This window comes from Nicotiana tabacum, chromosome 18, assembly GCF_000715075.1.
Source record: "Nicotiana tabacum cultivar K326 chromosome 18, ASM71507v2, whole genome shotgun sequence".
NCBI lineage: Eukaryota > Viridiplantae > Streptophyta > Magnoliopsida > Solanales > Solanaceae > Nicotiana > Nicotiana tabacum.
This window is the reverse complement of record NC_134097.1, coordinates 92,233,075-92,255,468: the sequence shown is the minus strand read 5'-3', so window position 1 is coordinate 92,255,468 and position 22,394 is coordinate 92,233,075. Positions and strand designations below refer to the sequence as shown.

At 35.7% G+C, this 22,394-nt stretch overlaps 1 protein-coding gene across 1 annotated transcript; it reads left to right on the top strand.

Moving 5' to 3' along the window:
* The first annotated feature begins 291 nt into the window (after nucleotides 1–291).
* Nucleotides 292–21,547, top strand: LOC107770299 (phenylalanine--tRNA ligase beta subunit, cytoplasmic). The gene is made up of 20 exons (XM_075237059.1): nucleotides 292–445; nucleotides 612–757; nucleotides 856–911; nucleotides 1,586–1,686; nucleotides 1,952–2,081; nucleotides 2,204–2,319; nucleotides 4,423–4,489; nucleotides 4,656–4,697; nucleotides 4,775–4,816; nucleotides 4,951–5,027; nucleotides 7,639–7,765; nucleotides 7,850–8,017; nucleotides 11,774–11,902; nucleotides 11,999–12,100; nucleotides 12,900–13,031; nucleotides 18,495–18,569; nucleotides 18,997–19,104; nucleotides 20,195–20,290; nucleotides 20,378–20,461; nucleotides 21,185–21,547. Exons 2-20 carry the CDS (start codon nucleotides 700–702, stop codon nucleotides 21,251–21,253), a joined length of 1,779 nt encoding a protein of 592 aa, XP_075093160.1. The 5' UTR covers nucleotides 292–445; nucleotides 612–699; the 3' UTR covers nucleotides 21,254–21,547.
* The last annotated feature ends 847 nt before the right edge of the window (nucleotides 21,548–22,394 follow it).

Genomic DNA, 22,394 nt, shown 5'->3' with positions numbered 1-22,394 from the left:
TCTGGTCGAGGAGTTGTTTTTAATCGATCGGGTCAGATCTTTTTTGGGTCGGGATTCAAAAAAGGATCGGGTTGTCCATTTTAATTAAAGAATGTTTGTTTTTTAATTTAAATAAGCGCGTGTATACACAATATTGAATATTAATTAGGCTGGTCAAAAGTAGTGTGTAATTGACACACATTTGAAAAGTTTGGTATGTAAAGTTATACCCGTGGTCAACATGTATGTAATAGAGATTTGAGTGTAATGTGAATGGATAAATTATGTATTTCGCCATGGAGTAAAATAATTGGTCAAATAAAATACAATCTACTCCCCTTGGTTTTTTGTATTCTACAGTGTCTTCTTCCTTTGTTCCTCCGGTGCGAATCGGGTCGAACCGAATCCGGAGTTCCCAGCTCAAATCATCTCTCTGATTCTGCCGTTGGTTCTCGTCACTCGTTAGGTAATCGAAAAATCCGATTTTCTAATTCCATCATACACTGCGTCAAATCAATATGTTTTCAAGGGTTCCACTGCATTGAATTATCTTAATGTTTGTTTTGCCCTAATAAGTAAATAAAAAAAAAGAACCAATATTATTTGCTACTCCTATTTTGTTTTGGATTTAGCTTAAAAAATAGGAGCTGCCAAGTCTTCACTCCCAATACCCTTCCTTTCTTTCCATCGCATTTCCGGCCGCCGCCATTGTTCGCCACCATGCCAACCGTCAGCGTTGGAAGAGACCGTCTGTTCGAAGCCCTAGGCTGTACTTATAGTGAGTTTTCTCTTTCTCTCTCTCCCACTGTTGCCCTTTCGCACACTATCAAAATTGCGGCATCTAATTGACCTCGTTTTTTTATGTGAATTTTGCAGCCTATGAAGAATTCGACGAATTGTGCTTTAAGTTCGGTATTGAGCTCGAGGAGGCTGTAAGTACCACCAAATTCCGCTTATTATCATACTTGTTATTTTTATATTTGAAAATCTAACTGAATTATCATACTTGTTCCTTTTTGATGAACTCCCCCCTGTCCTGTTTGAAAACTACATTACTATTTGGGAATCAAATTGTTCTATCTTAGAATGTTTTTTTTTTCAAAATATCATATATATAAATATTTTAACAATTTTAGAAAAATTATTATTTAGTAGTAATATCCTTTATAGTTCCCAAATATGCATTTTTTTTATAACCAAGAAATCTTTGGGGGTAATGGCTCCAGTTTAGTGCCACATGGTTCTATACTGAATGGATAATGGGCCAGCCCCTCTACCCTTCTCCGCTTAAATTAACATCCCAAACAAACTTGATCAAAAAATAATATCCCAAACAATCTTACTCAATCAAAAAATAATATCCCAAATGAACTTACTCGATCAAAAAATAATATCCCAAATATGTAGATTTTTGTTTTCAAAAAGTTGTGAATTGAGCTTTTTTTAAAGCTTTTATACTCTGGGTCAGTGACTTTTATGGGGATTGGGGATGGGAGGAGTAATTTGTATAATCATATGTGTTCTTCTCTTCAGCAAGTTTATTTCATCCAAGCATTGGTTGTTAGTTTCCTACTGAGTTTATGCATGTGTGAAAAAAAAAATGTAGACAACAGAAAAAGCAATGCAAAGAAAAGAGAAGCATCTGGAGGAAGAGGCGACTGAGGATGATGGAGAGATTATATACAAAATTGAAGTTCCGGCAAACAGGTGGTCCTTTGTGCTTTTCATAATTAGATTGCAGAATGAATTTTCTTGAATTGGTAGAAAATCTTGGGGTTTTGGTTATGCTTTGAATATTTGGAAATAAGTATAACTGATTCTCTGTGGTGGCTTACTAGCATTTTGAGCTCAATTCTGTTTAGTGGCATGGGATTGTTAGAAATTTTAATTATTCGTTATTTGAAGCATAACAAGAGTGCTGCTAATTCGGCATTGGCAGTGTAATATGTTTTCATTCAAATTGGTATTGCAGATATGATTTGCTTTGTCTTGAAGGGCTAGCTCAAGCTCTCCGAATATTTGGTGGGCTTGATCCGATCCCTACATATAAGGTGGCAAATGTTGGTAAAGAATCTATGCTTGAAATGCGTGTCGGAAAAGAGGTACGACTTGATAAAGCTATGTTTTTGTTAAGTGTTTGCCGACCACTAAATGTGTGGTAAAGAAACTAAAATGATTATAAAGAATTTTCTTATTGCGTTAACGATTGTCCTTTCCTGTTTAGACATCCAAGATTCGCCCATATGTTGTGTGCGCTGTCTTAAGAGGTGTAACATTTGACGAGGCTAGGTACAATAGCTTCATTGATCTACAAGATAAGCTGCATCAGAACATTTGCAGGTAGTACTGTACTATAAAGAGCAGTTTGAAATTCCTATTTACCTTTTCTTTTTCAACTGAAATTCCTATTTACCTATTCTTTTCAGCTGAAATTCCTATTACCTCTTTTAGTTGCTTTGGTTTCTGTTAGTCCTGCGTGATGTTAAATTTTTCTTGGTGACATCTCGAAGTAGTGGTCGGTTACTTGGGGGTGGAATTAATTCTTATACTTTTTTATCTTTTTATTTCTCGGCTGTAAAAATACCGTAAAAATTTGTAGTTATGCCGTTAGCTCTCATAAAGAAATCAGTGAGTAGATAACTTGCACTGGTTTTCCTGAACTTACCATACGTGTATGATGCTTCTGTACATGGGTTGGATACCCTTCAGTTCTTTTTCCCCCTTTAAAGGGAATTTGACTCGTAAAGAATTATTTAGAAACCTTAGCTTGTTCAGTAAATAAGACTGGAAGTTTATAGATAAATTATGATATGAAAGGGTCACTCTAATCATGCGCGTTAACTTATTTGTAGCAAAAAATATAAATGGGGTTATGTTCTCAAGGTCTTTTAGAGGTTATGAGGGATAAGAAATACAATATATTTCACCTCGATGAGAGCATGGGTCTTTTTCTGGGATACACATAAAGCGTGTGTCTTCTCTTGTACTAACAATGCACCATTTATTTTCTAACATTTTGGAGACCAATTTTACGTGCCAACATGACTCAGGATGTACCCATTAATGAAAACTTCTTGGTGGTAGAGAGGGGTACGTTTTGATACTGCCCTCTCTATGCTATATCAATGCACAACAGTTAGAAGCTTTTATTTTTTGTTGAAGTAAGATAGAGCTCACAGTTTTTCTGTTGTGGGTTAAACTGTAAACTAAGGAAGAGCTCACAGTTATACTAGCATAAGAGCAGTTATAATAGCACAAGACGTACTTAAAAAAAACCTCTGTCGCAGGCAAATAGTCTGGTATTTAGTGTAGAAAGTTAATGTATTACAAAGTTCTTAGCGTCAAGGGTAAGGTGACATTCGAAATGTGTGCAAGTTTTGGTAAACCTTATCTTCAGATCTATTTGTAAAATATGTAAAGATAGAAAGCAGGGAGTATCTTTTAATTCTTGAATTTTGGGGAAACTTGTGTATCGATGATGCAATGGCTTACATGCTGAGGAGAAAGTGTGCAAATAGTGTAAAAAGTAGCTGAATTCTATTTAATTGCTTAAAGAGGCATCCAGAGAACAGAAGTTATTCTCTATTTCTTTCCTTTTCATTTCTACTTTTGGGGTGGGATGGGGATGGGGGTGGGGTTGTATTTTTTGTTTCACTTCCATTAGATGTAGAGGATCATTGACCTTAACTATCCCTTCATTTGTTTATCTCAACCGGTATACTGTGTATCTTTGCTACTAACCTCCAAGTTCTCATACTGACGTGATCTTTAGTAGAAGTGCCATGAATCGTGACTTTTGCTTTATTCCTTCTCCATTTGGGTATAAATAAAGATAGGATTTAGAAGAATTCTCTATCACATAATGTATTATTAATTAAGATGGTGTTTGGGTCAGCTTGCACGCACATTGACTATTCCATCGGTGCCTGCTCCCACTAGCACATGCACCAGATAACTCTACCTAAACAAAGTATAGGTAGATGAGTAAGAAATCAGCTAGTATTTTTTGTCTTTGCTGGGATTGAACCATGATCTCCCATGTTTTAATCCACTTCATTGACCACTAGGCCACACCCTTGGGTGGTGGTGGTGGTGCTTCTTCTTCTTCTTATTATTATTGTTATTGTTGTTGTTGTTGTTGTTATTTTTTCTTCTTGTTGTTGTCATCATCATCATCGTCGACTACCAGACCACACCCTTATGGGTTGTCAATTTGAACTTTGGCCAACCCGTATGGGTTGTCAATATTGAACTTTGGCCAACCCGTATGGGTTGTCAATATTGAACTTTTTCCCTGAGCAGTGTCCATACAAAACTATTATGAATAATTCCTGAATTATATTGTGGGGAATCACATTATTTATATCTATAAAAATCCTGCATATGTTTTCTCCTGCTCACGCTTAGGTCCTTGTTGTTTATTCTATTTTTTGCTTTTCCTAGGCGAAGAACCTTGGTGGCAATTGGTACCCATGACCTAGATACAATTGAAGGACCTTTCACATATGAGGTATACACCAGTTGGTATACTTAATTCAAAGTTTTCCGTGTATTACTAGCTCTAAATTTAGAGTGACAGCCTGGTTTTTCCTTGTAAATCTGATTTTCGTGTACTGCGTTCTTTTCCTAAGTAGTTTCTGATTGGATACTGAAACCTTTTGCCCCTCTAATTTCAGGCTTTGCCTCCTTCGGAAATTAATTTTGTGCCATTAAAGCAGGTAAGTGGTTTTATTTTGGCAGTTGGCCTAGGTTATGTTGGTGTTAATGCTGATATTGAAATTGGTTGTTTCTTCAGACCAGAAACTTCAGAGCTGATGAGCTGATGGAATTTTACAAAGTGAGTTGCAACTTAAGCTTTTATTCTTAGTCTGATTATTATTGTTTCTTGTTTAGGTGTTATGTTGAAGATTTACTGAAGTTAATTTTATGTTTTAACAACATCTCTCACACATTGCTGCCCTGAATTTACAGTCGGATTTGAAGTTGAAGAAGTTTCTGCACATAATCGAGAATTCACCAGTGTACCCTGTTATATATGATTGTAAAAGGTATCCAATTTACAAATGAGCCTTCTGGTCTGGAGCTATCTTACTGCATTTAGTTACTTCGCTGCATGCCAGTTGACCTCTTTGCTTACAGTTCATGATAAAACCATCTCCAACCCAACACTATTTGTGTAAGATTTGGTGTTTTTTTGCTCCACCCCAACACCATTTCTTACACCATTTTGGTATGTGGTGTAACACTATTCATTTTGGTGTAACACTATTCATCAACACCATTACTATTCACCATTATTTTAATATTATCTTTTATCATATAACACTTTTAATTTAACATATTATAATTTTATAATTAATTATAATTTTTATGTAATATCTTTATAATATTAATTTTATATTTTAATTTTGGTGTATAATTTTTATAAATTAATTTTCGTATATTTTATTTTTATATAAAATTGTAAGTTAATTTTATTATAAGTTATAATTGTATAAAAATATATATATATATATATATAACCATCAAAAAAATAATGAAAAGCACAAAATTGAAATATAATATGTTGTTAATAAATAACACAATGCTCATTGATATTCATAAAAACAAATATTTAATACAATAGCGACTGATATAAAATAATTTTATATTAACTGGTTATATAAGAAAGAAATATGAATTATATGGGATAAATATGAAAGAAAAAAGAATGGATTTGTTTTATAAAGAAAATAATATAATATAGAAGAGAAAGAAGAATATAAAAGGAATATTCTTTTTTGGTGTAAAAAATAGTGTAATGGATTGGAGTTACTTTGCACTATTTTGGTGTAAAAAAATGGTGCAAGGGTTGGAGATGCCCTAAGAGTTTATGGCTTGAAAATAGTAAGAGTAATTAACTTCTTTGTGTGTCTTGAGACTTCTTTACTCCAATAGTTATATAGTTTCTGGTGTACTCCCTCCGTCTCAATTTATGTGACGTAGTTTGACTCGGCACGGAGGTTAAGAAAAAAAGAAAGACTTTTTAAACTCGTGGTTTCAAAAGCTTAAAGGGTAAAAGTTTTTGTGTGTCCTTCAATTTGTGTGGTTGTAAAAGTTTCTCATTTAGGGTAAAATAGGTAAAATGAAAAGTTTTGTTTTTCAAATATAGAAATGTGTCATTTGAGCTGTCAGATTCTTCTCTCTTGTAATCTTTGCATCTTGTGAATGCTTTTAATGATATTTCACTTCGTTAATTTTTTATTAGAAATGTGTCATTCTTTTCGGAACGGACTAATAAGGAAAGTGTGTCACATAAATTGAAACAAAGGGAGTACTGCTCTATTTTGCTTGCACATTCTGAATGGGATAGCTATTGACAAACTGTTCAATAAAACTCGAGAACTATTAGGCAAACTGTATGGAGCTTGTCAGCACTCATTTTTTAGTTGGATATATCCTAGGCAGATTATTTTGTCTGGTACAGCTATTAATAGTTGTTTGGAATCTCATAAAATCGATATGTTTACTTATCAAAGAAAGAAATACTTGAGATGCTTAGCTGTTATGAGAAGTGCTCAATACCTGAATGCATTACAACTGTCAATCACATGGGCTTTAGCAATTGACGGGCTGGGCGGGGCTAGCCCACCATTTTGATGAGCCTTATAATGGTCAGCCCACCCCAGCCCTATGTGGGCTGCGGGCCCCCACGGGCCGGCCCATCCTTTTTAAAAATATAATTTTATATTTTTTCTTTAAGTTCTGACTAAAATAATTATTTAAAAGTTAAAAAATATCTTATTGGAAAAAATACGCAAAACTTAATAACTTTTTATATTATTCCAATATATCACAATAAACACTAAAAAAAGTAAAAGACAAAACTATATTTTATTCACTAAAAGTCAAAACTCAAAATAAACTATATAAGAGAACGTCCATGATGCTTATGAGATGTCCAACACATCATCTTAATCAAACACATTTGAATCCGCTTGTGACAAGGTTGTCTTAACATCTTCACTTTCATCTACATCTACAATTCATATGCAATATTAATTAGTTAAATATTAAGAATAATTAAATTCTAAAAACTAATGATATTTAAATCCACATAAAAAAATATTACTAGTTTGAGTTTGAGAAAAGCTGTGCAGCCAATTTCGAGTAGTAACTAGTGTGTGGACATTTTCATAATAAATGCAACTTCTGTACTTTGTAAAAATGCATTACCAATGCTAAATGTTGATTCCGATGCTATAATGGTAATAGGAATACTAAGTACATCACGCACCATCACTGAAAGATCAGGGTATTTTCTAGAATGGTCATTCCAATACATGACAACATCCATCTCTTGAAACTTCTCAAGATCAAGTTTTGATTCCTCTTAGTAAAGATCCAATTCTGACTTTCCATCTCTAGAGGCAGTATACTTTTTATTTTTATATATTTTAAATAAATATTTTATTAGGCCCACGGGCCAGCCCAGCCCAGCGAGCCTCACGGGCCACGGGCTTACTCAGGCCGGGCTTAAAAGCCCCATTTTTATACAGGCTCCAAAAATTCTAGCCCAACCCTGCTAAATCACGGGCTGGGCTGGCTCAACGGGCCAAGCCCATATTGACGGCTCTACTTTCTTCAACTCATTAATCTCTCTCTCTCTCTGTTCTGCAGGACTGTTTTGTCTTTGCCCCCCATTATCAACGGTGCACATTCGGCCATTACATTGAAAACAAAGAACGTGTTTATAGAATGTACAGCCACAGATTTGACGAAGGCCAATGTTGTTTTGAACACAATGGTAGGAATAGAAGAAGCTGAGGGGCTCTTTTTCTTTTCCTCCTTCAGTTTGCTGGGTGTCTGAATAATTAAATATTATCCGCAGGTAACTATGTTTTCAGTGTACTGTGAGCGGAAGTTTGAAGTTGAACCAGTTAAAGTAACATATCCTGATGGAAAATCATTTGTATATCCTGATCTCTCAATCTACAATATGAACGTGCCTTTGTCCTACATCACTGGCATCATTGGAGTTCAATTGCCAGAGAATGAGGTATTATAGAGTTTTGCCTTCCAATTTTTCTTCCTATCTCATATGCGCAAGTTTCTGTCATTTTATCTTCTTATCTTCATGAGAATCATGACAATTATGATATTGGTCACAAATGTTCTGCAATTTCCAATATCTGAGATGTTCAGAATTTAGCTGAGAGAAACCTGTGTGCTATGGTGACTATACCAACTCCACATGGTTGCATAGACATTAGTGGGAGTGGTGGATGTCGTTATGCTTGAAACAGTATCTGGGGATTTTGATTGGTCTATAGTATAACTTATGTTTTATAGGAAAATAGGACATCCCTAAAATGCATCATATACAATGATAATTGATTTTTTTGAGTACTTCCATGTTTGTCTTGAAGCACCGAGTGTCTACTCCCTTCCATCAGATTGATGGAAGCTAAGATACCACTCACTGTACAAGGACATCTTTCTATTAGCTGCCACTAGATGCGATTTTTTGAAAAATTCTGTAGCTTGGCTTATTTGGAAGGGAATTGTGAATAACTATATGTACATTTTGATGAAACTGATTTGAAGTTGATTCATTCACAGACAAATTTTGCTTGGCATCAGTGTTTGATTTAAAGAATATATAGTTTTGGAGAACCACTAATTTGCTTTAACAGTCAAATTGTTTAGTATTGGGGTGAAATAGGTCCAAATAGAAGGATGAATATAGGGGATTCATATAGCCAACTCAACTAGTTTTGGGTTGAGGCATTCTCCCCTTAGGACCGACTACAACAAGCTCGCGACCGGAGGAACTACGTATAAGTTGACACGAGTTGCAGCTCCTCTTGCTAATATTTAAACATATTCTTGGTCCTCCTTAATGGAATTGAGATTTCCACAATTTGATTGTCTTTTAAAATTTGACTCAGATAATAACCAGAATATATGGAGTTACTTTTTTTTACTAGTCAATGTACATGTGAACATTGGAGTCATCAATCTATGAGCTTGTCCTCCCCAAAGTTTGGAATAAATAGATCTAAATGCTGCCTGAAATATTTTGGTAGTTGTATTTGTTGGGGGAAGAGGGATTAGGGTGGAGAATAATGATTGGATTCATGTTTGGCGCCAAGGTGGGAGCACTCCAAAAGTTTATATGGGCTCCAAAACTTTATGATATCTGAAGAGAATGCCAAAAACAACTCGGAAACTATCCTAGTTACTCTCAAATCCCTACTGATAACTACAAAAACTTCACTGTTTTTGAAAGGCATAAGAATGCCATTAAAGCTGGACTCAGGAGAAAAATTCATCAATCTGACTACCTGAGTAGATGCAAAACGTAGCCTTTAAGTTTCAAAAAGAAGAGAAGAAATGAAAACAAATTTGAGTAGCCGAGTCGCCAAGTCTAATCAAGAAAGCTTTTTTAAGTTTGTTGTGTTTTTGAATTACTTTTCCATGTCTTAAATGTGCTTTAGTAAGTAGCCTCAAACGTGAGGCTGCGGTGTGATTCTGATCCACTGGTTTAGTGTTTAGAAATCACATGTACTCATGGTACATTTGTTGACTTTTATAACATGTCTTTTCTGGGTTCCCCTGCTATATACCTTGAATGAGAAGACCATTTCAGAATTTCCAGTACATTGTTTAACTGGTCTTCAGAAATTTGTGGCAGTAGTTGTTTGTCCCTTTTTGCTTTTATGTGAAAGCATTATTACAACTTGAACTTGTGTTTGCCTTTTCTGTTTTACTCTTTTCTCGGCACATGTGTTGCACATGTATATCGAGTCTTGTGGTACTTGATTTTGTATAATAATATCATCATCATTATTAAAATAAAGCTTTGAGTATATATTATACATGAAAGAATAAAGTATATATGTGAATGATCAAATTGGAATGGTTATTTGTTTGTCGAGGACAAAATAATGGAATTGTCTAAACCTACCAAGATGAACAATCAACAAGCATACCTATATTTTACAAGTTGCATAAATTACATTATATTTCATCTATATAGGAGATAAAATGAACACTTGCATGAACTTATGTTCTAATAACTTAATCTTTTCTTTGTAATTATTATCTCTTTTATTTTACTTCGTCCTTTTACAATATATGGTTTTACTGTTACTAAAATACAAACTAAATCTGAAAAGTATGAGATTGAAATGAGTAAACATTTACAAATATAATTCTTACATTCCTATATAAAAAAATTACCAAAGATAGTGCTGTCACATACATTTCTGCAAATTAAATGTGGATCATCGTATAGTGACTTGTTTGTTGATGTCAAGATGATTTGATATCATCTAAACATACGAAGATGAGACAATCCAAGTTTAATTAGATAAATATGACTTTTTACTTATTTTTATTTTATGAGGTACAAACTGTAGTGAAGCGTATCTTAACTAATACTTTTTTATAGACGATATTCTTGGCGTATGTTCATTTCATCTATTTTGATTGCTCTGTCATGACCTGGACTCTTTGTTGACATTGATATCCTCTTGAAAGTGCAACGTAAAATTAGCCATGTGAGAGAACATATTGTGGTAGATACGTTAGAAATTGTTTGACCATATATTTATTTGTCATCATTACAAAATATAAACGTACAATAAATTATTTTTGAATGAATTTAAACGATATCCTTCATTTTTTTATCCTTCATTTTTTTGGTGTGAGAGAGGGAGATCTTTGAATTTTTAGGATAAAAGTATGCTTGGTAGCAGATTGACCTGCTATAATTTTTGCATGTTAAGTAGTTAGTCATGTATAGTGTCCCACATCGGGAAGTAGATACCTATTATTATGTAATCACTGTATATAAAGTAACATTTATATTGATTACATCGATATTTTAAGATTACAAATTGCATAAATTTCATTTACTTATCCTAGTAGGTCAATGATAATTTTTTATTAAAATTTGTTTGATTTTAACTTACCTTTCATTTGTAACTACAACAACAACAACAACTCAGTGTAATCCACTAGTGGGGTCTGGGGAGGGTAGTGTGTACGCAGACCTTACCCCTACCCTGGGGTAGAGAGGCTGTTTCTGATAGACCCTCGGCATCCTTTCCCTCCAAGAACTCCCCCACCTTGCTTTTGGGGTGACTCGAACTCACAACCTTTCATTTGTAACTATTATCTCTATTATCTTGCTTCGTTCTTCTCCAATAAGTGGTTTTGCTGTTACTAACATGCAAACTGCATGACAGACACGTTATATTATATTACTTTGCTAACATAAACTCAAGAATTGAAAATGGTATTGCTATCATTAAACAAATAATGACAGATTATAAGGTTTCTCCATTTACTTGAAGGAATATAAAGAGGAGAAAAAAATCCATGAAAACGTACCTTGCAAGAAGGTTCCATATCAAAAAGAGACATGAACCAAAATCATGGACTTTTTTTATGTTAAATTAGAGTCCTCTCATTTTAGGCTTTCTGGTATTTTCTTATTTTGTATTTTAATTGATATGCCTGCACAAAAATTAAATGTTCGCCGTTAGACTTCAAGGTTGTAAAGAGTCGCTAGCTTCACTAATATGAAGGATCATATCTTTTCAAATAAATTTAGTGTCTTATTTAAAATTTGATGTTTTATTTCTTGGTATAAGTTGGGTATTTAGGTTATTTAAAAGGGTATTTAAGTAATTCAACTTTTTAGTTAAGAGCTTCCCACTTTTATAATGATATAGATTATCCTATGGGTATGAAATAGAAGATTGAATTTTTTCGTTAGACTCTAAACAGCCAAACAACATTTCAGGTGGCTAGTTTGTTGCATAAAATGCAATTGCGTGCAGTGGAATCTGTCTCAGAAAATGCAGAAGTCAAGTTTGTCGTATCGGTACCTCCCACAAGAAGTGATGTCCTTCATCCTTGTGATGTAGCGGAGGTATTTGCTTTGATGCATTACTGCTTATAGTTACTATCCCACCATTGCTTTGCTGTCGTTCTTATATGGCTTCAACCTCTGTATTCTTTTCTAAAGGATGTTGCAATTGCTTATGGCTACAATGAGATCCCGAAGAGAAGACCTGCATCATTGAAGCCTTTACCTCTCAGTCAATTTAGTGATCTAATTCGGTCGGAGGTAATGTGTTTATACACCTCCGTGTTTGAGAGTTCATATTGTAGACACAGACTTCAAGCTGTCATGGGTATTTATTAATTTTGCAGAAGGTAGCATCATTCTATTGTGTTTCTGTATAGTCTCTGTTACATGTGATCTTTCATAAAATTATTTCTTCTCTTGATATTGCCTCTTACATGAATGCGGTTATATATTTTTGGGACTTTTAGAGTTCGTTAAACAAACTTTAGCCTTTTATCAAGTTCTAGACAGGAAGGGGTGGGGAGGGAGTTTCAAAGTCTCAATTTTAGTTCCAATGTTTTTTGTATTCTAGCTGGATTATTACCCCTTCCTGTGCTGCCTTCTTCGTTTATTTTCTTTTGATCAGGTACTTCCCTCTTCATTTGTTCTTTTCGCAATTTGTTCTTCAATTAATTGCAGTCCTTTCATTTACATTTCTTCATGGTACGATGTTGTAGATAATTAATGCTTATTGGTGTTGTTTAAGCATTTCAAGATATAAATTTTGGTTTCCAGTACAAACTCTGTGCTGATGTTTGATTAATATATTGAATATGTTGCCTTCCCCAAAAAAATGCTTGCTGGTTTTATCTGATTAAACTATATGAATAGTTCTTTAAACGCAGCTTCGTACTTAAGTGTTCTGTGCCAGTCACATAATTTCTCTAAAAAACAGTAACTTTTTTTTTTTTTGGCCTCATGAAGTTGTCCTGTGTGTATGTATTCGATTGCATCCTTGATTCACAAGTTATTGTTGATAACTTGTTTTTCATCTAACTTAATGTCTCTTCAATTTTAGATTGCAATGGCTGGTTATACGGAGGTCCTAACATGGATCTTGTGTTCCAAGAAAGAAATTTCTTCTATGTTGAACTGTGAAGAGGATAAGTCTGCTGTAATCATTGCTGATTCTCGTACATCTGAATTTGAGGTGAGTCTGCTATGTCCCGAAAAGAGTTTAAGTTGTCAATCGACTCTGGCCCCCTGCCAGAAACCCCTTATGGCATGGTTTAATCAGTTAAATTAGGAAGAAGAAGATTTAGCATTTTCACTTTGGATATTCTTCTTGATTAAAAAAGAGTATTTTATTTCGAATCTTGTGCATGTGCAGTGAGATAAACACAAGATTTATTGAAAAGAGGCTGATTAAAACACATAAGTTTATATCAGTTGTTCTATGCGGTGTCTTGGTGGGCTAAGATAGCCTTCCCTCCCTCAAAATTGTGATTTAGCTTTTGCGTAATTTTTTTGTTTTTTGTTTATGAAGCGGTATTATAAATGGCATCAAGTAGATGCATAATAACGAAAGTACAAAAGTGAGAGTTTGTTAGCTCTGTTACAATGAGGCCTATGCTAAGGATAAAGAGCTAACAAAGTCCAAAAGTTTGGCATGATAGTCTACAGGGGACAAACTATCCCAGCTACATAAATTTTAAAGACAACTAGCCTTAAGGTCGTGGTTTGGAGTTGATATTCCATCAAAACATCTTCTATTCCTCTCATTCCAAACACACCAAAAATACCAGCAGGAATCATTTTCCAGACTTGTTTGATGGATTTATCAACTTTCCAAGAGATCCAACTGATGTAGGCATCCTTGAGACTGTTAGGCATGACCCATCTTACCAAAACTGTGATAAACATGTTCCAAATATCAGCAGCTACGTTTCGCTGATTTATTGGAAGTTCTTGGTGCTGCATTGCACATATGCTCTGCTTTCCCCCTCTAGAAGGCCCACATTAGCACTATAAAACCTTTTTATAAGTTACAGGTCTAGTGATCTCAAAAGATCCACTATAATCACGTGCCATTTACATGAACTGACCGCTTAAAAGATACAAAGTTGTAAAGGAATTATCTTTTTGTAGTCTTGAATAAAGTTGTTAGCCTCTCTACCTCCACAAGGTAGTGGTAAGGTCTGCGTACACATTACTCTCCTCAGACCCCACACTGTGAGAATATATTGGGTATGTTGTTGGTGTTGTTGTCTTGGATAAAGTTGTAAGACAATATACTTCAAACTATGTATCAGATGTGTCACTCCCTCATGTATTATTCCTTCCTTTCCATATTTGTCACATAATGCTTAAAAGGGTTGTGCCTGGGAAGTTGAAACATCCTAACTACCTTTGGGACTGGGCATCCTCCCCAACTAACGAGGTATTGGCTATTTTTTTCAGCTTCTTCTGTACTATCCCCAAAATGAAAGAAACATGTTCCACAACTCCCATGTCAACTCTCAATGTTCCTAGTTTCTGGGACCTATTCGGCATCTATAGCACTGCATTTTCCCTCTTTCTTGGAGATGGTCTTGCATGAGCATTGCCACACACGTGGCTTCCCCTGTTAAAAAAGATAGAAAAAAACACGGGACCACAAACATGAATGATTTTAGTGAACCCTTTGTATTTCAAATTGAACTCCATGGAAGGCTTTCAAAAATGAGCAAGGGATAGGGAGAGTGAGGCTCTTGAAACTAAACTAGACTAGGAAAAAACACGGGACCACAAACATGAGTGATTTTACCTCGAAGAGACAACAAAGCAAAAGGACATCACTGTCTATATTTCAATCTCATTTTAACATCATGAATCACTGAGCCTCACTCCCATGTTCTTGTAGAGGATGTTGTAGAGTTGACTATGTACTTTTCATGCTTTTCTCTCCTTCCTTGATCACCTGATGAGGGGGTGCGGTATAGTCTTGATGATACATGTTTTTCCGCTTCCCATCCCAGTATCTGTATCTCATGAATTTGAAGTCCCAACATTTCCCCTTGATGTCTTGATTTGTGACTTAATCTCGTACAAAGTCCAAGGTATGTTGGGAGGAGGGAGAAGATCCAATGCGATAATCTGACATTCTTGGAAGCTTTAAATATCATTAACCCATAGAGACAGATCTTTGCCAAGATTAATATGCATTGCTTCACATGCTGTACCTTGTAGGACCTCTCCGAATCTGAAGTGTTCTCCTGCCTTACCAAAAATTGATGGAATCCACTGAATGCATGTGTAGAAGGTATTATAGGATTGCCAGATTAGTCCGAACTGGAAAACCTCTTAGCCAATAATTTTCCACACCTTCAATCAACTTTTTGCTTAGCACCCTTTTTTTTGATAAGGTAAATTGTATTAATCAAAAGGAGAAAACTCCCGTATACAAGAAGTATACCAAAAAGTAGAGAATTTACATCAGAACATGATTCTCTATAAATGACACCCAATCTTCTAAATTGGGAGGCTAAAAAAGGTGGTCAATAAACTGGTGAATTCTCAACAAATGGCTTTCATAAGAGGAAGACAGATCATGGATACTGTCCTTATAGCTAATGAATGCATTGACACAAGGAAAACAAGCAGGGAACCAGGGATACTATGCAAGCTGGATATAGAGAAAGCATATGATCATTTGAATTGGAAGTTTCTGCTTGAAACACTAAGGAAAATGGGCTTTGGTGGAAGATGGATTAACCGAATAAAATACTGCATCTCAACTGTAAGCTTCTCTGTACTCATCAATGGAGCCCCAGCTGGTTTCTTCCCTTCCCAGAGGGGTTTGAGACAAGGGGATCCCCTTTCCCCTTTCTTATTCATTATTGCTATGGAAGGTCTGAACGATATGCTAAAAAGAGCACAAACAAATAATTGGATCAGAGGCTTCAAGGTGAATTGCAGGGCTGATAGCAACATGAGGATTTCACATTTGCAGTATGCTGATGATACTTTGGTGTTCTGTGAAGCTGATAGAGAACAACTGAAAGTACTAAGGGTGATATTCATTCTTTTTGAAGCCACTTCTGGACTACGCATAAATTGGTACAAAAGCTTCATTTATCTAGTAAATGAGGTAATGGAATTACAAAGTCTTGCTGATATTCTAGGTGGGAATGTAGGTGAACTGCCTACTGTATATCTGGGGATGCCATTGGGAGCCAAGAGTAAGTCAAAAGGAATTTGGAATGTAGTGTTGGAAAAGTGTGAAAAGAAGCTAGCAAATTGGAAGAATCATTATCTATCTATGGAGGGTAGACCAACTCTGATTAACTCTGTACTAGATGCCTTGCCTACTTATATGATGTCTCTTTTTCCAATCCCAGTCAATGTAGTGAAGAGAATTGATGCCTTAAGAAGGAATTTCCTATGGGAAGGCAACAGTGAGAAGAAGTTCCACCTAGTTAATTGGAGCTCTGTGACTACTACCAAAAAGGCAGGGGGACTGGGAATAAAAATCATAAGAATTCTGAATCAGAGTTTGATGATGAAGTGGCTATGAAAGTTTGCGGCAGATGAACAATTACTGTGGACGGAGGTTGTTACGGAGAAATACGGAACGGAAGGAAAATGGACAACCAAATCAGTGAGAACTCCATATGGTGTCAGTGTGTGAAAGTCAATTAGGAATCTGTGGCCAAAACTGATTAACAAATCCAAGTTCAAGGTAGGAAATGGTAGGAAGATTTCATTGTGGGATGACAATTGGCTAGGACAAGGACCATTGAAGGATCTCTTTCCTGACATATATTCCTTGAATCAGCAACAACAAGTAATATTACACAAGGCATGGACTAATCAGGGATGGAATCTTACATTCAGAAGATTGCTAAATGATTGGGAGATTGAAAGAGTAACTGACTTTTACAATACTTTGGAGCGATTCAGTGTACCAACTCTAATCAAGATCTTATCGTATGGCAAAGGAATAGGCAGGGGAGGCTTTCTGTTGGGTCTGCTTACAAGGAATTTAACTTGTCTAACAACCAGGTTGGTTGTTGGCCATGGAAGCTGATATGGAAAGTAAAAATTTCATACAAGGTTGCTTGCTTTACATGGATACTGGCAAAAGAGGCAGTACTAACACAGGACAACTTAATCAAAAGAGGATTCCACCTGTGTTCTAGATGTTACTTATGTGGAGAGGAGGCAGAGACAATTAGCCATCTTTTTTTGCACTGCAAACTCACCGTACAACTATGGAGAATCTTCATCAGCTTAAGGGGAATTTCATGGGCAATGCCGGGAAGAATTAATGATGTTCTAACTTGCTGGAATAAAGAGGGCAACATTTCTAGCTATAAAGAGAGATGGGGAATAGTTCCAACATGCATATGGTGGACAATCTGGGAAGAGAGAAACCAAAGATGTTTTGAAGACAAGTCCAGTAACATCCAGAAGATAAAAATGAAATGTTTGGCTCTTTTCTATTTTTGGTGTAAAGGAAAGTTTATGGAGGATCATGAATCCATTTTTGATGTTCTAGATTCCTTGTGAGATGACCAAGGTTTTATAGGCACTTTCTTTGTAAATATGGGTGACTTTACTTTTTTAGTGAAGTCCTTTCATTAATATATAAATATGTTACCTTCTCAAAAAAAAAGTAGGGGCTATATGAGTGCACCAAAAAGCGATCAAAGATAAAAGACTATTCTTAAGATGTAGAGACTCAATCCCCTCAAAAGCTCTCCTTTCTAGGACGGATAAGAACGGATTCTCCTTTCTGATGTCTAGCTTACACAATAATCCTTTATCGCCGTCCTTCAATCTGAAATCTATGCATCAATTTGCTTGATTTGCGTATATCATTTGTCTGCCATCCAAAAACAAATTTTGTCCATCCAGTACAATATGCCTATGATTTCTTTCAACCTGAAAATACAGCTTATGCATGTTCTTATATATGCCGACAATTAAGCTGATAAGCCAGATAAATTTTTCCGACAGTGCAACCATACTCTTCTTACTGTATAAAATGGCCCTTTAAGCTTTTCTAGGTTAATCCTGATTTGCCAGATCCTAGATGTTCTCATTACAGGCCAAAGAACACAAAGTAGAATGTCAATCTATTGAATATCCTACTGATCCATAGAATGCTGTTGCCTCAAATGGCTTCAAGCCCAGGTGGCACTTTTTCATCACCTACTGCCACATGAAACACGATGCACATTCAGATATTTGCAATTTCTAAGTGGCATGTAGAAGAAAGAATCATGATAAGGTTTTGATGAAACCCAAAATAAGAAGTTTGTATTTGAAATCTTTCATTTATGCTCTTTGCTTCTTTTAGGAAATTGTTACATGTCAAAATTAGATATCTTGAATTCAAACTTAAACATGTCTCTTCCCTAGTAAAGGGAGAGAGGATGCTGCGGAGGTAGTTAACGTAGATGAGGAAAAAGTCATTTTGTTTTATCCCCTTGTTCCAGTCTAGTGAAAAAGATTGTTTACTACTTAAAGGAGATGCTGCTTTGTGTAATTATTCTGTTGTTCTTGATTTAGATTTAGTTCAATGCAAGCTACACACTTTTTTAAAAAAGTTTGTACAAAGTTGCAGGTTTCTTCTATTTGCATAATTATGTACCAAATGCTGGTAACTGAAACAGCTCTTGTTTTGCAGGTTGTGCGGACTAATCTCATGCCTGGATTATTGAGAACCGTTGGACATAACAAGGACCATCCAAAGCCGATGAAGGTAAATGAATATAACTAACTTCGGCATGGTTTCCCGCCATTACCTGGCCACTGGCATTATTGCTTCAACGTGTGAAGTATGCTCAGGATTGCAATTAATGAGAGTTTTAAGTAAATAGCAGTACGCACCTAGTCGTCTAATAGAATTGAATATTTTCTTGCTAACCTTGTGAGTTATCCGGTTGAATCTTTTCGAGAAGGAAGTAGGCTATAGAAGTTTAATTATGTGCGAGATGTTTTTTATAACAACCAGTGAATGGTTTTTCTGCTTAATTAAAAGTAACACTTGTTAGTTAGTTCTCCTTTGCTATCTCCAAGTAATAAGTTATGTGTCCATCTTGTTACTGTCATGCATATCTCTTTTGCCATTTCTTTTGAGAGTGGCTTCTGCATGATCGATTCAATGTTTTTTTCTCATTTTGGTTCAGATTTTTGAAGTTGGTGATGTAGTCCTGTTAGATGGCACAAAGGATGTTGGTGCAGTAAACCGTCGCCACCTTGCTGCTCTGTATTGCGGCGCTAACTCAGGATTTGAGGTACAGATGTACCACATTTGTAGCTCATATATCGGTAGTTTATCTGTTCTGCAACATCTTCTTGGCGATCGCCGTGGATGTGAACGTGCTATTTGAAATGCATAGAGACTTTCTGTAGCATCTATTGCACATTACAAGCTCCAGTTGAAATATGAATTGTTTTGGGTGAATATATTACTTGTAAAGGAAGCTCAGTTTTAGGTCTATACTCTTTTCTTTCAGGGAGATTTGGTTGCCAGTGAAAATTTAAATGGAAAGGCTGTTGGCATATGAAAATAGTTCTCTTGCCTCAGTCGTGAATGTTATTTCATAATGGAGAGCTGGACCTAATTATGAATTCACCTTTGCCATCCAGTCCCTGCAGATTCTCTTTTCGTCTTCCTCTCAGAGTGACCCATTTCCATTTGCTCCCTCTGTTGCAATTAGATTGACCTACTTCCTTTTATGGTCTACCCTAATTAGCTTGGCCTCTCTTTAAAGGGCAAAATTTTCTCCCTTCATATTATTTCAAATTGGATGTGACATCTTTCAGTTGAGTTCTCCACTTTTACATTTGGAGCGATTGTTAAACACTTATTTACCAAAGTTAATATAATAATCAATTCAAACATTTTGCTCTTAAATCTTGTGCTAGTTAGAATAGGTTGCTATGTTGGATTTGAAGGAGTATCTTCTTTGACATGGATCATTGCTAGTACCATATCCTTTTTGCAAGAACTACTTGTATGCACAGAGAGTTCTGGAAAAGTCCATCATTAGCTTGGGTGGGAGAGAATATTTTGTAATCCTACTTCGACATCAGTTGTGCTGTGATGAATGATGATTTCTGCAAATTCTGAACTTCTTAGCCAGGACCAAACTTGGAAGGTTCTTGAATAAAATATATTTCGCCATTTTGCTTATAGGTGAAGTTCTACTCTAAAAGTATCTTGAGTGGAACTTCCTTAAATATAAGTTGTTCTGTCTTCCAAGCAATGGTTTGATTGCTTCATTCTTTTGTCGGAGTCATATGTATAATTATAATAGTCCTGTAGGTTGTGCACTAGCTTCTAGACACTCAAAGGCTTGACTGTCTTGACATTTTTTCCAGCTAATACATGGTCTAGTCGACAGAATCATGGAAGCAACTAGAACTTCTTTTGTATCACCTGGGGACTGTGAAGGTTACTACATAGAAAGATCAGAGGTACTGTTTGCATATTTCCAATTCTTTCTCTTTCATTTCATTATGAGTATTGCTGTCTGTGCTTATTTCTGTCTTATTGTGTCATAGGAGCCTGCATTTCTTCAGGGAAGACAAGCTAAAATTGTTTACAAAGGAAATCGAATTGGAACATTCGGAATTGTGCACCCTAAGGTATTTCTATTAGTGTTTAAGTTATATACGCTGTCAACGCAAAGAATTTTTTATTATCAGGTCACTTAAAGAATATCTACATGTAAGCCTCCTTAAAATGTGGGATTTGTTAAGACAGATTACCTACTACTCTTGTTGGGCTATAGGCAATTGGTTTCTGCTTATTTTCATTTGGATGCTTGGTTCAGCCACTTCTTACTCACTCTTGAAATTTCAATTAAGATGTACTGTTGCCTCGGTATTACAGATCATTACAGTGACCACCTCAAATATTTTTCTTTGGAGAGTCAAAGCTGACACTAAATTCAGGAAAAAGAATTCTGAGCTTGCCATAACAGCCTTAAATTCGCCTAATATTTTCGCCTCTAGACAGTATAACTTTATACAGTTGACAAGGATGGAGGCCACCCCTGTTAACCTGAAAAAGAAAACTTACCAGTGTCATGAACTGCTTAGTTTTGGATATTTTCACCTTTTGCAGCTTGAACCACTACTTGTCTATACTTTTAACAAATGGAGTAGCAGATTAAGACACTTTTAGATGGTTCCAAAAGAATTGTGTACTGATTCATAATAGAGCATGTTTTTCGAACAATTGAAAATAACAGGCAAAGGTTCCCGGTTGTGCATTGAATTTAGACCTTATGACATGTGTGGGCTGTTTTCAAGTGCAAATTATCATTCCCGATTCAGGAGTTTTATGTTTTGGCAATTTGGTTTCAGGTCCTCAAGGAATTTGACATCCCAGATCCATGCTCCTTTGTGGAGCTTGACATGCAGAGTTTCTTGTAATGTGGCGACAATTTTAACAGATGTCTCTGTGTTGATTGATACTCGGTAACTGAGGTAGAATTCAGAAAGATGATACACATACATTTTTGGTTCGATTATTGTATGAGAGGAAACCCTCCTCTCTCAAGCATCATGTTTGATATCATTGAGATAATCATTGATTGTTAGCCTGGTTAATTATCTTCCTTTGAGCAACATAACTTTTGTTATAAGAAGCTGTTCTCTTGTTTCCCCTTCCTTGTATCTTAATGGATTATTTAGTTTGCAATGAAAAATAGCCTAACCACTTTGCTATTGTCCCATGCTCTACGTTAGAAAGCTAAACCCTAAGCTCAAAAACAATGTTGATGCAACATAAAGAAAGCTAGAGAAGTATGATAGATTTTCTTCTGAACTTTTGTGAGGCTTGAAGAGAGATGACATTTAGAATTATTTAACGTGTACTTTGTACGTCTTCATCAATAAAGAGAGATTGCTTTTTCAAACCTCTTCTAACTTTGAATAACTTATCTACCATAATAAATTTCTTCTTCTACTGTTTTGGACTTGTAACACCCCGTAAATTCGGCTTAGGTATGAATGAGTTAAATGAGTAGTAATGTTATATTTTGGCCATGTGAAGTCCCATCGGGATGATTATGGGTAAAATAGTTATTTAAAATTCAAGATGGAAAGTGAGGTGCATAAGATTTGACAAAATCGGCTAAGTTTGCAGAAGGTCTGTCTTTTAGCAGGGTTTAGTGAACACGTGTGAGGAATTTGGGAAAACTCAAAGCATGAAAGTTGTAGACCTTTGAAATAGCTTTCGAACGATATATTATGGAGCCCGAACAGATCTCTGTGGCAAAAGTTATGCGCGTTTTAAGAATAGTATGCGATATGCGCGCTCCTGAGGCAGTGTTACTGCCATTTTGTGCGGTCAGGCCTACCAGGTGCACGGGGGCGCTCATAGGTGTCATTTTAAAGCCCTACTTTGTCCCCACACCCCTAAAATACAAAAACCTTGCTCTAGAGAGGGGAACTCTTAAAAACCTAACTCCTCAAGTGTCCCTCCACCACCCAAGGTAAGTTCTAATGGTGATTCTAAGTTAATTTCAATTTTCCAACATCTTATTAACATGGGTAAACCCTCCATATTATT